General features: G+C 37.4%; 1 protein-coding gene across 2 annotated transcripts in view; it reads left to right on the top strand.

Moving 5' to 3' along the window:
• Positions 1–14,783, top strand: part of snx29 (sorting nexin 29) — a 117,932-nt gene that overhangs the window by 26,615 nt on the left and 76,534 nt on the right. For both annotated transcript variants that reach the window (XM_086064830.1, XM_086064829.1), the window contains exon 14: positions 10,619–10,704. In XM_086064830.1, coding sequence (XP_085920956.1) covers positions 10,619–10,704 — 86 coding nt within the window. The remainder of the gene's footprint in view (positions 1–10,618; positions 10,705–14,783) is intronic.

The following is a 14,783-nucleotide window of genomic DNA, read 5'->3' as shown; positions in this document are numbered from 1 at the left end:
ATAAAATCTATCCATTAGTGTAAAAATGTTAATTAATTAATTAATTAATGAATTCGAAGGGTGACTCGTTCTATTTCATCCGTGCTGACCTCCATTCCTAACATGGAATGTCCCTTCGTTGGTCAAATTATCCTTAATTGTATGTTATTAATTATACATTTTAGGCCAAATAATATGAAGCATCCAATGCTTTGAGATTAATTTTCTTCTACCTTGCGTCTTCCGTTTTGGGGTTTGGGACTATTCACATACATTTTTAGACTTTTTTTTTTTTTTTTGCCTTTCTGTTAAATTCTTAATTTCTCTGCAATTTTATGGACATTTTACATTCATTTTCTGCCTCTCTGCCTTTTTTGCTTTCTCCCTACCCCTTTCAGGATTTCTTTTTTTTTGTTTTTAGACATTTTAGGTTTACTTTTTGAACATTTTCTTTCCTGCCTTTTCCTTAATCATTTTTCTGACTTTTTTTTGGTGGCAATTTTGTGGACATTTTATGGTTATTTTCGGTAATTTTGCCTTTTTTGCTATGTTTTTTTCCCCTTTCGTTGTGACATTTTTGGCAAATTTGTGGACATTTTGTGGTCATTTTCAGGATTTCTTTTTTTTTTGTGTGGACATTTTATGTTTACTTTTTAATGTTTTCTTTCCTGCCTTTTCCTTAATATTTTTCCCAGCAATTTTGTGGGCATTTATCGTTATTTTCGGTAATTCTGCCTTTTTTGTTATGGTTTTTTTCCCCCTTAAATTGGACATTTTGGGCAAAATTGTGGACATTTTGTGGTCATTTGCAGGATTTCTTTTTTTGTTTTTGGATATTTTATGGTTACTTTTTAAACATTTTTTTCCCGCTTTTTGAAAAACGATTTTTTTCTTTTTTTTTACTTTTTAGGCAATTTTGTGAAAATGTTATGGTAATTTTCATGATTTCTTTGTTTGTTTTTGGACATTTTCTAGTTACTTTTTAAAACATTTTCTTTTCTGCCATTAACATTCAAGTCTCAGATATTTTTGGCAATATTATGGACATTTTTAAAAACTTTAAAACTCATCTACTTAAAATTTTGACTGTGACATTTATTAAAATATTATTTTGTTAAAATCTAAATCACTAATTAACTTAAATAATATTTCATCTAAAATAATAATAATAAAAAAAATAACTAATTCACTGCCATTGACGGTTATAGACGTCAAATATCCATTTGAAGTATTTCTATTAGTTTAACAAGTTTTTCCACTTTTGTTAACAAGAGTATGAAAACCTAGATTTTTTTTTATTGTACATTTAGAACAGATATAAAGTGTGTGATTAATCATGAGTTAACTCGTGAAGTCATGCAATTAATTACAATTAAAAATTTCAATCGCCTCACGCTCCTAATTTTTAAATAATCTTTTTTTTTTATCCCGTCAGGCGATTACATTTTTTAAATTGTAATTAATCGCATGACTTCACTAGTTAACTCACGATTAATCACAAATTTTATATCTGTTCTAAATGTACAATAAAAAAAATTCTAGGTTTTCATACTCTTGTTAACAAAAGTATAATTTGTTTTAAACTAATAGAAATAGTTCAAATTAATTTTTGACATCAATAGCCGTCAATAGCATTGAATAAGTTAATTTCTACTATTTAAAAAAAAAATTATTAATTTTTTTTTACCTTTTTATATTGTACAATATTCCTATGAAATAACAATGTCCCATCACTGGTGAGATATTTTTAGAATAGGCAAGCAACTTACCATAGATAGAATTCATCATACTTACTGTAGTCTCTGCCGCTGTTCACTTTGTAAATTACTCACACTCAAGAGACTAGATATATACTGTAGGTGAGCTATTACTCACTCAAGCACCCAAATATACACATGAAAATATAACATCCTTGCTCACACATTGAAGTTTACCAACCCACACTCTCGAAACCCCACAAACTTGTTTGTATGAATACACTACATCTGTTCAGTCAGTGAAGAAATCTCCCAGTATTGGCAAATCAAATGTAAGTTGTGATTGCCTGGTCATCTCACTGACAATGTGTTGACAGAAAGTGAGTGAGCTTGATGACTTTTTATTTTATTTTATTTTTTTACACACAAAACAGTTATCATCTTAAATGACTAAGAAGGAAGACATGTTTACTTTTGGTCACACTCGGTAATAAGACTGTGATAACATTGTGAAAATATTGAGCTGGTGTTAAAACAACATCAAGATAGTGAGTCATTTTTGACAAATCTTGCTAATCCTGAGATGGTGTTATTGGTATAGACATGATTTTCATTATGGGGAATGCAAGATCAAAACAAGCAAGTGAAGTGACTCAAATCTTTGAGCGGTCTTGCAATGTTTGCTTACATGTTATGGCTGCTCGGTTTTAACTCTTGTGGAGTTACTTTTTTTGGGGGCATATGTGCTTGTGGGTCGTTACATGTGTTTCGTCAGTTTAAAATACAGCCTTAACAAACCTATATCACTGGAAATTATACACGTAAATAGACTACCCCCCCAAAAAAAAGAAAAAAATCTATTGATATTGACTTAAAATTTGCCAACTTGGACATGCAATGTAAATCCAGGGTTGTAGCATTTCATCACAGTATTTTCATGTAGTTTAATCCTCCTTTTATCTTGTGGGTCAAAATGACCCACTTTCGAGTTAAAGAACAAATGTTTGCTTTTTGCTATCAAAATTGGCGCTAACACATAATAATAATAATAATAATAAAAAAACAGAAAACCAAAACGGTTCATGACAACATGTTTCCAACAAAAACAGTTATGATCTTTTTGAAACATTGAGCATATAGTTTTTTTTTGCTATTAAACTTTAGATCAACAGACTAAGAAATGATTAAGTTTGATGTATGTGCAACGAAAGTGGTTAAGAATAAGCTATAACCATGTTTAATAGGTTGATTTTGGAATATAAACATTCTGGGTAAAACATTTTTTTTGTTGCTATGAAACTTCTCATCAATTGAAATTGTTTACTTTGGCATATTTTTAATTAAAATGGTTACTAATGTATATCTGAATGTTCTTGGATCAGTTAACATAGTCCGGGTCAAACAGGCGCATTTCAAAGTTAAAGCACTACAAATAGTATTTCATTAACAAACTTATTAAAAATGGTTAATTTCAAATATTTTCTTGAAATTGACCCGGGGGCGGGGATATTATTGCTGTTTCTGAGAAACCAACCTAACACGGGTGTTAAAAGTAATTCAACAGTTACTGTACTTAACTCATTCACTCTCAGCCATTTTCACTGAAGCAACCCCCTTTGCTCCAGGCTGTTTTTCTAGATTTTGACTGATTTTGCAAGGTCAACAGAATATTGTGTTATATTGCTATAAAAACATGGAACCTACCAAAATAAATATTAGCTCTTTGACTGCCAGACGTTTTCAGAAAAGGGATGCCGTCAGTGCCAGCCGATTTAAGCATTTTGACTGATCTTTCAAGGTCCACAGAAAATGTTCTGTTCAGACTATGGAAACACACGTACTACCAAATGAAAGATTGGACTTTCATCTTTCATCAGAAAAAAAAGTTTGTTTCTACCTTATTCCGTTCTTTAGTAATCAACAATAGAAAATGGTTAGTTTCACCCAATTTCGCCTGTTTTGGACCAAAATACGGAGAAATCAAGCTTTTAGTGAAACGATATTATTTCATGCATTCTAGTGAATTTTACACTTCTTTTTGTCCATGAATGATGCCACAAACACCTAAATAGTGCTTTACTTCTATAAAACACTACCACCAAGAATGAAAAAGTGTTTTTTGATAGCAAAATACGTTTATTTACATTCAACAGTGTAACAATTTGACAACAATTTGGCAAACTATTTACAAATGTGTGCAACTGTGGTGCTATTTACAAATATGTGGATGTTTCAACGACAGTTTTTCTTTTTGTAACACTCTCCTGCGTGCAAGGAGACGCAACAGCATTTGCACAACAGATTGCCTTTTCGCGTGCTCCACTTTCTTGCAGGCCGTTTTTTCCGGGGAATAGCAAGTATATACTGCAGTGTGTGTTGCCATCAAGTCTAATATCAGGATCATGCTACGGTTTCGTTACGTCTCGCTTCCTCGTGTCCTTCAGTTGCTACACCGGGTTGTAAGAGATGTTTTGATCCATTTTATCCACTCCATTCATGGTGGCATCGTAGTCCAGAAACAGTGTCTTCTCCGTGATCAGACTGTACCCGCTCCTCCGATGAATATGCATTGGACTCGGGGTACTCTTCATTGTCCGACCGAATGTCCGCCGCTTGTGCAGCTCCGGCGTTAGCAGCGCTAGCCGGTGATGCTTTATGACGTGAGAATAAAGGCCGCGTCCAACTGTGGCGTCAACCTCGGGATTCACCCTCACCATCATCATCAATCTGCATCGGTCGATGCCAACTCTCCATCGCCCGATCGAATGTCCGATTGTGTAGAAGTACCCGGTCGGTTATTGTGCGCGTTTTCCGGCCTTAGCAGCGGTAGCCGCGCTAGCCGCGCTTAGCCGGTGAGGCTTACTACGTGATCATAACAGTCGCGTCAAGGCTTCCAACTTTGGCGTCAAGCTCGGAGTCATCATCATCGTCGACATCAATGCGCTTTTTAGTATTGATTGATGCTTTCCGTCTTTGAAGAAAATGCTCAAGCGTGAGTTGCTTGCAACCGGTTGCTTGGTCAGCCATTGTGGTTTCATCAGCCATTGTCTCCTCAACACTCTAGCTCCGCCTCACGTCTTCTACTGACGCCCACGGTGGGCGGCCCATCCAACCTTGTGCAAAGAGAGTCATCGCTGCCCTCTAGGGGCCAAAACGAGTCTTTTACTAACCAGATCTGCCTGATACTTTCAGCACAGCTGCCCAAGGCTTTCCTGCACCCGTTTCCCAAAAAAAACAAAAAAAACATAGTGAACGTCTTTTAACGTCCTCGGCGCCCTTCCCTAGGTTTATGCTAAACGTTTTATAACGTTAATGGCGGTCAAAGAGTTAGAGTCTCTTCTTTCATCAGGAAAAAAAAATCTACTTCTTTCCGTTTTTCAGCAATTAGCATTAGGATATAGCTAAGTTTCATCATTATTCACAAATCTGTTTAAAACAGTGGGGAAAAGAGCTTGTTTCAACAAGGCCCTGGTTGATCTCTTATACTCTGCTGCCACCTGCTGGCCGTTTTTGTAATAACTACCATTTCTTCAACCGTTCTCTTCAGTTCAGAGGCTGCATCAAAGCCTTCTGTATGCTCTAGCATAAAAACAAAACATAAAAAACGTATAAATACTTTTTTGGGAGTGCAGGACAAAGTATTAAAAAACATATTTATACATTTTGGGGTTTGAATGAGTTAAAAATGTGCCCCAAACTAAAATGAACCCCTCAGATCCGTTTTGACTCTTCAACTTTCAAACCCTTGTGCCGCACACGCACACAGCAAACCCCTTTCGTCGTCATCATCAATTGGTCGAAATAAACGCAGTCTTCAGGCAACAGGAAGATGGGACGGTGGCCAGTTGAGTGGGTTCAGGAAGTGGTATTTCGTCACTGGGAGGAGGGGGTGGTTGAACAGGCGGACATTTGCACCACAATCACACACGCAGACTGAAAAGCAACGGGAGCACTGACGTTCTATTTTAGTTGAGTGTTTTCCGTACAGTACAGCAGTTTAGTTTTACCTTTTTTGAGATGCCGTTCCGTTTCCCTCCTTGTAGCCTGTTGCCAATTAATCCGAGATATTCTATATATTGCGTTTCTGCTATGGGCCAGTACATCCTTGCACTATTTTTCTTTCAGGGAAATGAGCCGTAAATTGCACTCAGGAGCATTATTCAGTGACATGCATCTCTGAAGTTGTCTTCGTACCTCCCCTTTATTAGTTCCAAATAAAAGCCGAGCATATCCAAAGAACAGCCAATTTGCTGTGTTTATTGTGCATTAAGATGACGCCGAAGCATGGAAATAATAAAAGAAGTGTTGTGGGAGATGCAAAAGAAAAACACCACTCGAGGGGTTCGACTCAACTTTGGCAATTACTGTAGGTAGTTTGAATTCAAGATTATTTTGAGCTATTTAAAGATATGTTTCCCCTACTTGATTAGTCTTATTTTTAAAGTTCCTCTTTACATTGCAATTTCTTATCACTCGTGCATACTGTTTGTGTTTTTGTCCTCCCTCATGTCCAAAAAAAAAAAGATCCTAACTCTGCTAGTGTATCTTTCAAATTCAAACTTTCCTCTCGTTCATGAATCGGATTTCTCAGGCACCAATTCTTTTGATCTCGTCTCTTACTTACTGTTGTACTCGCAAGACTGAGACGTTCAGTCTTACTGTATTTCTGGGTCAAACTATTTCCCCAGATGAGAAAGCAGTATGTGGCTCATCCCATATCAGCAAGCCAAGGGATGCGGTTTCTATGTCTTTCATTTTTTTCGACAGTCTCATTTAAGACCTTTGAGTCCCTTCGAGAGAGACTTCGAGGTTCAGATGAGTGTCTGGCAAAAAATCAAGCAAAGCATTCGGAAATTCAGTTAATAATAAAGTTAATTTCGGACTTTTAGAAATCATCATTAATGGTGGAAGTTTTAGTTTTGTTCAAAATTTGCCCTTTTGGGGTTTTCAATAGGGACAGACAGGGACTGTGTAAACACAGTAGAAGTAAATGCCTATATACTCCACACTCTAAAAACAGTTCGGTCAAAAATAACCCAACTATGGGTTAAAAATGGGACTGATCCTCTACTTGGGTCAATTTGACTCAACTTTCTGGGTTGTTCTATACAAAATGACCCAATTTTGTGAAAAGGATCTGACCAATATTTATGAGTTGTTTTACACTAAAAAAACAATTTCTTGACTCAAAGTTGGGTCAAATTGACCCAAGTAGAGGATCGGTCCATTTTTTTTTTACCCATAGTTGGGTTATTTTTGACTGTTTTTTGACCAAAAACAGTCTGGTCAAAAGTAACCCAATTATGGATCAAGGGTAAAACAACTCATAAATATTGGTCAGATCCTTTACTTGGGTCAAAAAATTGGGTCATTTTGTATAAAACAACCCAGAAAGTTGGGTCAAAGTTGATCGGTCCATTTTTGATCCATAACTGGGTTACTTTTGACCCAACCTTCTTTAGAGTGCAGGGTTTCCCCCAGTGCTTTATTGGCCTGGCGGGCCGCCCACCAATGTGACTCATATGTCACTCAAAGGCTTGTTTACAGTTTACCTGTCTCTCAATGTGAATTAATGCAAGATTTGTGACAACACAGAAAGAACGATCTAATACCCTGTAGTTGAAGTTATATGAATGATCCCTCTTCAGGATTTGGGCTCTGGCTCATTTTCTTCTGTTCTGGCTGATTTGGGTTAATGCCACATGACTTGTTCATGCTGAAAGGTACTACACTCCTCAGCTTCCCAGTAGACACGCGAAGGCAATCGGACAAATTGACTTCTATTTTGAAAGATGTTAAAAAAAAGAAAAATAAAGAAATCATTGATGCATTATGGTAGCATCCATTATGCCTTGGCTTAAGTAAAGAAAATGACCTAAATTATTTGGAAAATATATGAGAAACCTTTGTAAGGAAGATTGCTAGACTCCTCCAAAAGACAAAAGCCTGTTGGGATAAGCAATAAACACCCAATTTTACTGCCGATTAATTACTTTCTGTCTTTACGGTGAAGGCCCGCTAATGTGCGGTATATTGACAGAAACCTGAGCAAAGCATACTGCTAAGAATCTATGCACTCATTTGTGCTCTAGTCACTAGTAGCTTCTCTTTATAAAAAAAAAAAGAAAAAAAAAAGCTTTTGGCTAGCAGATGTCTTGGCTAGCAGATGTCTTAGCTAGCAATTTGCTTTTGGCAGTACTGTAATCCAAAAATGATTTTGAAACTGGGTTTAACAATGTAGCATATTAAGGGAACATCAAAATATTATTTATTGTTTAAATAATCAATTTTGGACATAGATGGGAACAAAACACACAGCAGTCAATGTAATCTTTGTCCACGTCCCAATAGTTTCCCAATAGTTTAACAATCCAATCCTAAATAAATAAACAACACAAATCTATAGTGTGTTGCATGTATAAAATGAACAAACTTATACAGTAATGTAGATATTCTTATCATGTTCTGGTCCAAGTAAGTGAGGCTGAATCCATGCAGCCTGAGCATGAGTGTCGGCAAGAACACCGCTTGGGGCCAGGACTTAACGATCGATAAAATGGCACCTTTCCACTAATTAATGTCACACATACTCGCATACCACATTCTGGTGTAACGGCATATCTGCATAAAAGTTGCAAATCCAAACATGGACTCTGTTGCTATGAAATAAAAGTTCCAACCGCTCTTCTTCGGCGATGAGTGCAGAAATATAATCACAGGTTTTATGTTGCTCACCCTTTCAAAGAAAGAAAAAAAAAACGTGTTTTATTAGCCTGCTCCGTTCACCAAATGTTATCAATTAGAAGATGATCATCACAATTGGGCTTCAAGCAAAGTAGCAATAACGCCACTTTTCTATTCGCAGCTACGTTTGCAATTGATGTGCACACTTCAGCTCACGCTGTGTCTCGAATCGCACAACAAGCCAATGTTACATCAGCACAAAACATTTCACTCTTTTAAGGATCAATAATTCAACAAAACGAGTTCATTATCGGGCCACCGACCAAAAAATACAACCGCGGCGAGATGGCGGCGGTTTAGTATTGTCGCGTTAGATAATCATTTATTCACGGTAAGGGACATTTGCTGTAAATAAAAGATTATCGGATCAAACAGGACAAAAAAATTCGGACGGGAAGAAACGACAGCGCAGTATTTTAAAGTGTGGCGTGCCATTAAATGTTTGACGCAGTTCTGTCGTGTTGTAAAAGTAAATGTCATGTTTTAATAGGAAAATTCCCCTTGGGAGGTCTCACTGCTGCCTCCTTGATATCTCCTCCGACAAGTTACAATTATGCTCAACTATTCAGGAAACAATCAGACTTAAACAAATTCAGTGTATGGAATCATCAATTATTGGTTTGTAAAAAGGATTTTACATATGGAGGACCAAAACTGCCAACATTAAAAATAAATAAATGACTAAATAAATAAATGAATGTGTATATGTATATGTATATATATATATATATATATATATACACACACATATATATATATATACATATACACATTCATTTATTTATTTAATTAAATGTTTTCATTATATTTGTAATATCTGTTTTTATTTTCACTTTTATTCATTCATTTATTTATTTAGTCATTTATGTGTTTTTAATTTTGGCAGTTTTGGTCCTCCATACAACTAAGGTCTGTTCGCACAGGGGGCAGTTATCTGCCCGCTGGTGGTAACATCATCCTCGAGACTCATTCTCAGTAAAAATGAGACACATTCCAATATCTGCTTAAGTGGCCGACTCTGTTTCCCCGTGAACACACTCTGAGTGGAGCGGTGTGTATTCAATATAATTTAATCAGGCTGGGACAACGCCTGCGTCGCGGGCGGGGTCTGATAATGGCGGCGTGGAGGTCTCCTTTGTAAGCGGGGAATGAAGTCTGATAAGCGGGGCACCAAAAATCACCCGTGGAGAATTAGGGAAAAAGGGAGGGGGGGCGGGGTTAGTGGAGCAAGACAAAGGCTGTTAAATTTAACTGGCAAGGGCATAAAGCCTCCCTCCAACTCCGATTGATTTCAACCCCAAGTCAATCATGTTCCGCCTCTTGCAACTTGTAAAGGAAACTCCCTCTTCCTTTCTCACTTTGTGTCTGCGTCCTCGACCCAAAACAAACCACCGCCTCTGCTCCAACACTTTTGGAACTGCTTACTTTCATATATGCTCACTCGACACAGAACCCTAATAAAGTTGGACCTAAGAATTCAGCATTTATATTAATGTATCATGGTCATATTTAGCTACACGAGTGTGGCAAACTACTAAAAATATCAAAACTGTGTTCCGCCGCCCAGTGTGCTTTCAATTACTTAATTAAAACCTGTGGGTGTTATTATTATTATTTTTTTTACTCGACTTGCGGCATTTGATCCTCAAAATGGTCCTACTTTTGAGGCGTGACAACAAAGGCATTTATTAATATATGAATATTTTTGTACTTCCAACCAATCAAAATGCATATATAGTTTCCCCCGCTCATCTTTGGAGAATAAAGCCTCGTTTCCACCGCCGGTATCTACTCTACTCACTTTTTCTGGTACCTGCTCCTTTGCGGTTCTAAAAAAAAAAAAGTAGCCCAGTTCTAAAACGTGACGTAATTATTTTGGAGGCCAACGATTGGTTTCGAGACATCACATTTTGAATGCCTCTGCCCTACTTTGGAATTTCAATTGATTTCCTCCATCTCAGGGCGTTTATTCCTATTTTCCCCCGGCAAACACGTAATTTCACACAGTGAGCTTGATATTACAAATATAGTCTGAAACCAATCTGATCGAGTCTCTAATGGATTTCCAGTAAGAATATTAGGTAGGGGAAAAGTATAAATCACCTCCATACCACCCAATACCGCGCCCACGACCTCTTTATTATTAGCCGTTATTGGTTATGTGATATCTCTGTGTGTGTGTTTGTCTATTTGTGCAGGGAGAATGAGGTCCTGAAGGTCCAGTTGAAGAAGTATGTGGGGGCGGTGCAGATGCTGAAGAGAGAGGGGAGCCAGGGCAATGACGGTAAAACACACACACATACACACACGCATAGTAGTTGCCCGTCCATATTTTGCTCTCAAACAGAGGTGTCGTGAATCCTTTGCCGAGGCCGTGTCAGTTCGGATGCGTTTCTTTCTCAAGTGTCTTAACTTCTCTTTTTAATGGTGCGAGGCTTTGGCAAACACGACGCTGAGCCTCTTTGTTGATTTATGCGTGTTTTGGGAGGGGTGACAATAACTTTGACTGTTTGCCACTGCCGTAGGGCGCAGATGTGTTGGACGCAATCGGCGCTCTGTGTAAATACGAGGGAGATAAGCCTCCGCTGTTTGAGAGGCAAATAAAATGAACTCGGCAGATTACAGAGGGACATAATAATGGCTAATTGCTTTTTGGGGGGTAAAAAAGGAGAATTGTTATCTGTCAGCCTGAGGGGTTTATTTGTTTGTCCCGCAGGAACTGATAGGTAAACAGAAATGTAAAACTCCGAGGACTAAAACAATAACCACAATGGAGATTATTTGTAGCTGTTTGTTGTTGTTTTAAATTACTTTTTGTATTATTAAATCTGACAGAATGTCAGTATAATTGTTGTCTTTTTTTTTTTTGTAGTAGATGTTTTGTTTGACGGTGTGTTGATTTATGCCAAAGCTTAGCAGGTGCTTCTCTCAGAACTTGGTGTAAAAAAAGGATGTCATAGTGGTAATTGCTTACCAAACAAATTTACTGGGCAAACATTGTATGAAATGACAACTTTGAGTACACATGATGGAATGCGCAAAGGAAGAATAACGCTTGTCCTTGCAAAGAGTGTAATGATTGAAAATAGTATTTATTTTCCTTTTTTTCCTTTTTTTTTTTCTTAAATTGCTTACTATCAACTTGTCAATTTGGCTATTTGAGCAGCTGGAACAAAATATCACTTAATGATACAACAAGTTCTATTTAAATTGGACTAAGTGCAATCTGCGGAAATTGCGTGGGAACGCTGGAAGCTGAATGCTAATAGCTGAATGCTTATGAAGTAAATCGAAAGATAAATTACGTGAAAATAACAAAGTATTAATTGTAGTTGAAAGATAAATGAATAAAAATAACATATTTTGCATATTTTATCTCTGTTCTAAATGTACAATAAAATATATTTTTCTAAGTTTCATACTCTTGTTAACATAAAAGTGGGAAAAAATGTCAACTAATAGAAATATGGCTGTGTATTTTAGTCATTGATACACTCATTTCATAATAATTAATAAAATTGAGTTAAAATTAAGATGCACTGTACTGTAAAAAACGAGTGTGACATTGATTTTTTGTTAAAGTAATTTTTCTGCCACAAGATGGCATAATTGCAGTTGTAACACATTGGTGACAGCTCAGTAGATTTTTCTTTTCATATTAACTTATTCACTCCCAGCCATTTTCACTGAAGCGATCCCCTTCACTCCCGGCTGTTTTGCTGGGTTTTGACTGATTTTGCAAGGCCCGCAGAATATTGTGTTCAATTTTTATAAGAAACTAGCCCAAAAATCACCATCAGGAAACAAAATATATTTCTATCTGTTACCATTTTGCAGCAATTAGCATTAGAATATAGCTAGATATCATCGTTATTTACAAATCTATTTAGAATTATGAGTAAATGAGCTTTTTTGCAACATAGCCCTGGTTGATCTCTTTTGCTCTGCTGCCACCTGATGGCCGTCTGTTTAACAACTACCATTTTTTCAACCGTTCTTTGCAGTTGAGAGGCTGCCACAAAGCCTGTACGCTCTAGCTTAAAAAAAAACAACACATAAAAAATTCATAAATACATCTTTGGGATACTTAAAATATTTAAAATAGAATGTATTTATACGTTTTTGGGAGCAAATGAGTTAAGACGTATCGAATCTTTAACTTGTGAAATTCTGCACATCTTTAAAAATGTCAAATACAACACAAAAATATGCATTATTATAAAACTGCGAAATTTTGACCTGGACATTGTCTGCTGCATTGCGAGTGGAATTCCCCCAGTACAGGCTTTTCCATTAATTGCGCATAAAAAAAAGAAAAAAGAGTGGCCTTTAAGGAATTTTAAATTAACTCAAAATGAACGCACTAATTTTGACACCCCAACATTTTTTACGTGTTTTTAAGTATGTAAATTAAGACTTGAAACAATAATCATCAGGGTCTCAGTCTGTGTTTACCTAATGGTTTGTCTGCCTCTGCTTGCAATAACCGACTGCCCACAAATCATATTCTGTTCTCACGTCTTGATGCCAATAAGTCAAACAAGGGCAGTGAGGTTCCGCGACAAACTATACTTGTTACGCAGTCGGAAAGCCTGTGCAGTGTTTGCAGTGACTGGCGTCACGTTTCGAACATGGCAGCACCTTCACGTTTCATCTTTGCTCCCCGGCAATTACGCTCTCAAACGAGGCCTCCCCACACCTGTGGGGGAAGATCACAGAAGGAGGACAGGTGATGATTGGGGGGGCCGAGAGTCTACTGCATATGATAACCCACATGTGTTATTACCACCCAATCAGAAGTGCCGTTTATGATCCGGCGTCTCCAGTTTGTGGCACCTTCCTCTTGTTTTGACTCCGTCCTTTTCTCTCTCTTCCCTCTCGACAAGCGTAGCAATTTCCTCTCCACAGCGGCGTCTAAATGATTTCATCCTCCCTTGCCGCTGTCTTCTCCCGCTAATGATGTGCCTCATTCTTTCCTACTTTTGATGTTGACTACCACAGTTCCGCTGGTTCTAAGAGGAGGTAGTATGAAGTGGGGGGGGGGGGGGGTGAATAGAAGGATGAATTGATAGACAAATGGCTGTTTTTTTTATGTGCTGTCAGCATGCTTCCCTCTGATCAGACCTTCTCGCTAATGATAGCGCTGTGGACGTGTTCTCTCAAATGCATGGTTGGCGCCGTCAGCACCGCTGACATCCCCGCTAAAGAGGTTTCTCCTTTACCTCTGCTGTGATGGACTGATAATTAATTGTTTCCTGCAGGATGCCGTTGCAGGATTTCCCTTTTCTTCTTTCCCCTTATGTGAAAGGAACAGTGTCTTTGAGGCGCCACGCGCGCTTATATTAATATGGATTACGAGATTTGAGAGGCGCTCACGCTTGATTGCGCTCGACGTGCTACATTAGCGCAAATATCACGTGCATTTTGATGTAAAAAGACAGAAGTGTGTATTTGTCAGTCTTTATGTATTTGCTATAACTCCTCATTAGTCAAATCCCAGTGGACGCATGCAGTTGAATGGAGATGGTCAAAGTTACAATTGGGGTGCTGTAAGGTTGTCGGATGCAAGTAAAAAAAAAAAAAAAAAAGCGCTGATACACTTTTATACTTTATAATTACCAATCACATCTCATTTCTGCAAATCCTCATGTTTGCTGTGTGAATACTTGATGCCAGTCTGTCAGACAACAAAAAAGAGGGAATTTGAATGGTTGTTTTTTTGGTTAAAAGCGCAAATCTAGAATAGATTGCAATACACTCTAAAAAATAAAATAAAAATCAATGCAACAGTTTCTGTTTTTCTTAGTACGATTTATTTGAATGGCGTTGAACCAACAACTAATATTACTTTGGATTAAATAGCTTTTCCTCTTCAGTCAAAGATGACCTTAAGTACTGTGCTTACTTAATAACGGTTATCATAAGGACGCATTTTTTGACATTATGACAACAGGCTACTTTAGCTTCTTGTCTTAACTCATTCACATTCATTCAAGGTTAGCCTCGCGTCATTTAAATGAGAGCACCTCGCCTCTCATTTTAGCATGATTGACCGCAATTGTTTTGGGGCTGACATCTGTAGTAGCTTTTGCCTCAAGTGAGGGAACATAAGAAAAAGGGAAGAAGGTTTGACTTGAAATGGTGCACTGTTGTCTTAAGTCAATTGGTGCAGCAATGCTAGGTCAAGATTACAATTAAAGGACAATGATTGGTTAAGAATTTTTTTTTCTTTTTCTTGAGAGAATCTCCAGCGTCTCGCTGCTGTCTTCCAGGTAATAATGCTTTCGTTCTCCCAGGGGAGCTGTAATGGCCTCCTGGTTGACCGTTTGCTGTTTGAATGAATTATTTACCCAAGAGATCGAT

The sequence above is a fragment of the Leptonotus elevatus genome, chromosome 20 (assembly GCF_054856555.1).
Source record: "Leptonotus elevatus isolate MCC_2025b chromosome 20, RoL_Lele_1.0, whole genome shotgun sequence".
NCBI lineage: Eukaryota > Metazoa > Chordata > Actinopteri > Syngnathiformes > Syngnathidae > Leptonotus > Leptonotus elevatus.
Note: the sequence above shows the minus strand (reverse complement) of the source record. Positions and strands in the feature narration are given on the sequence as shown.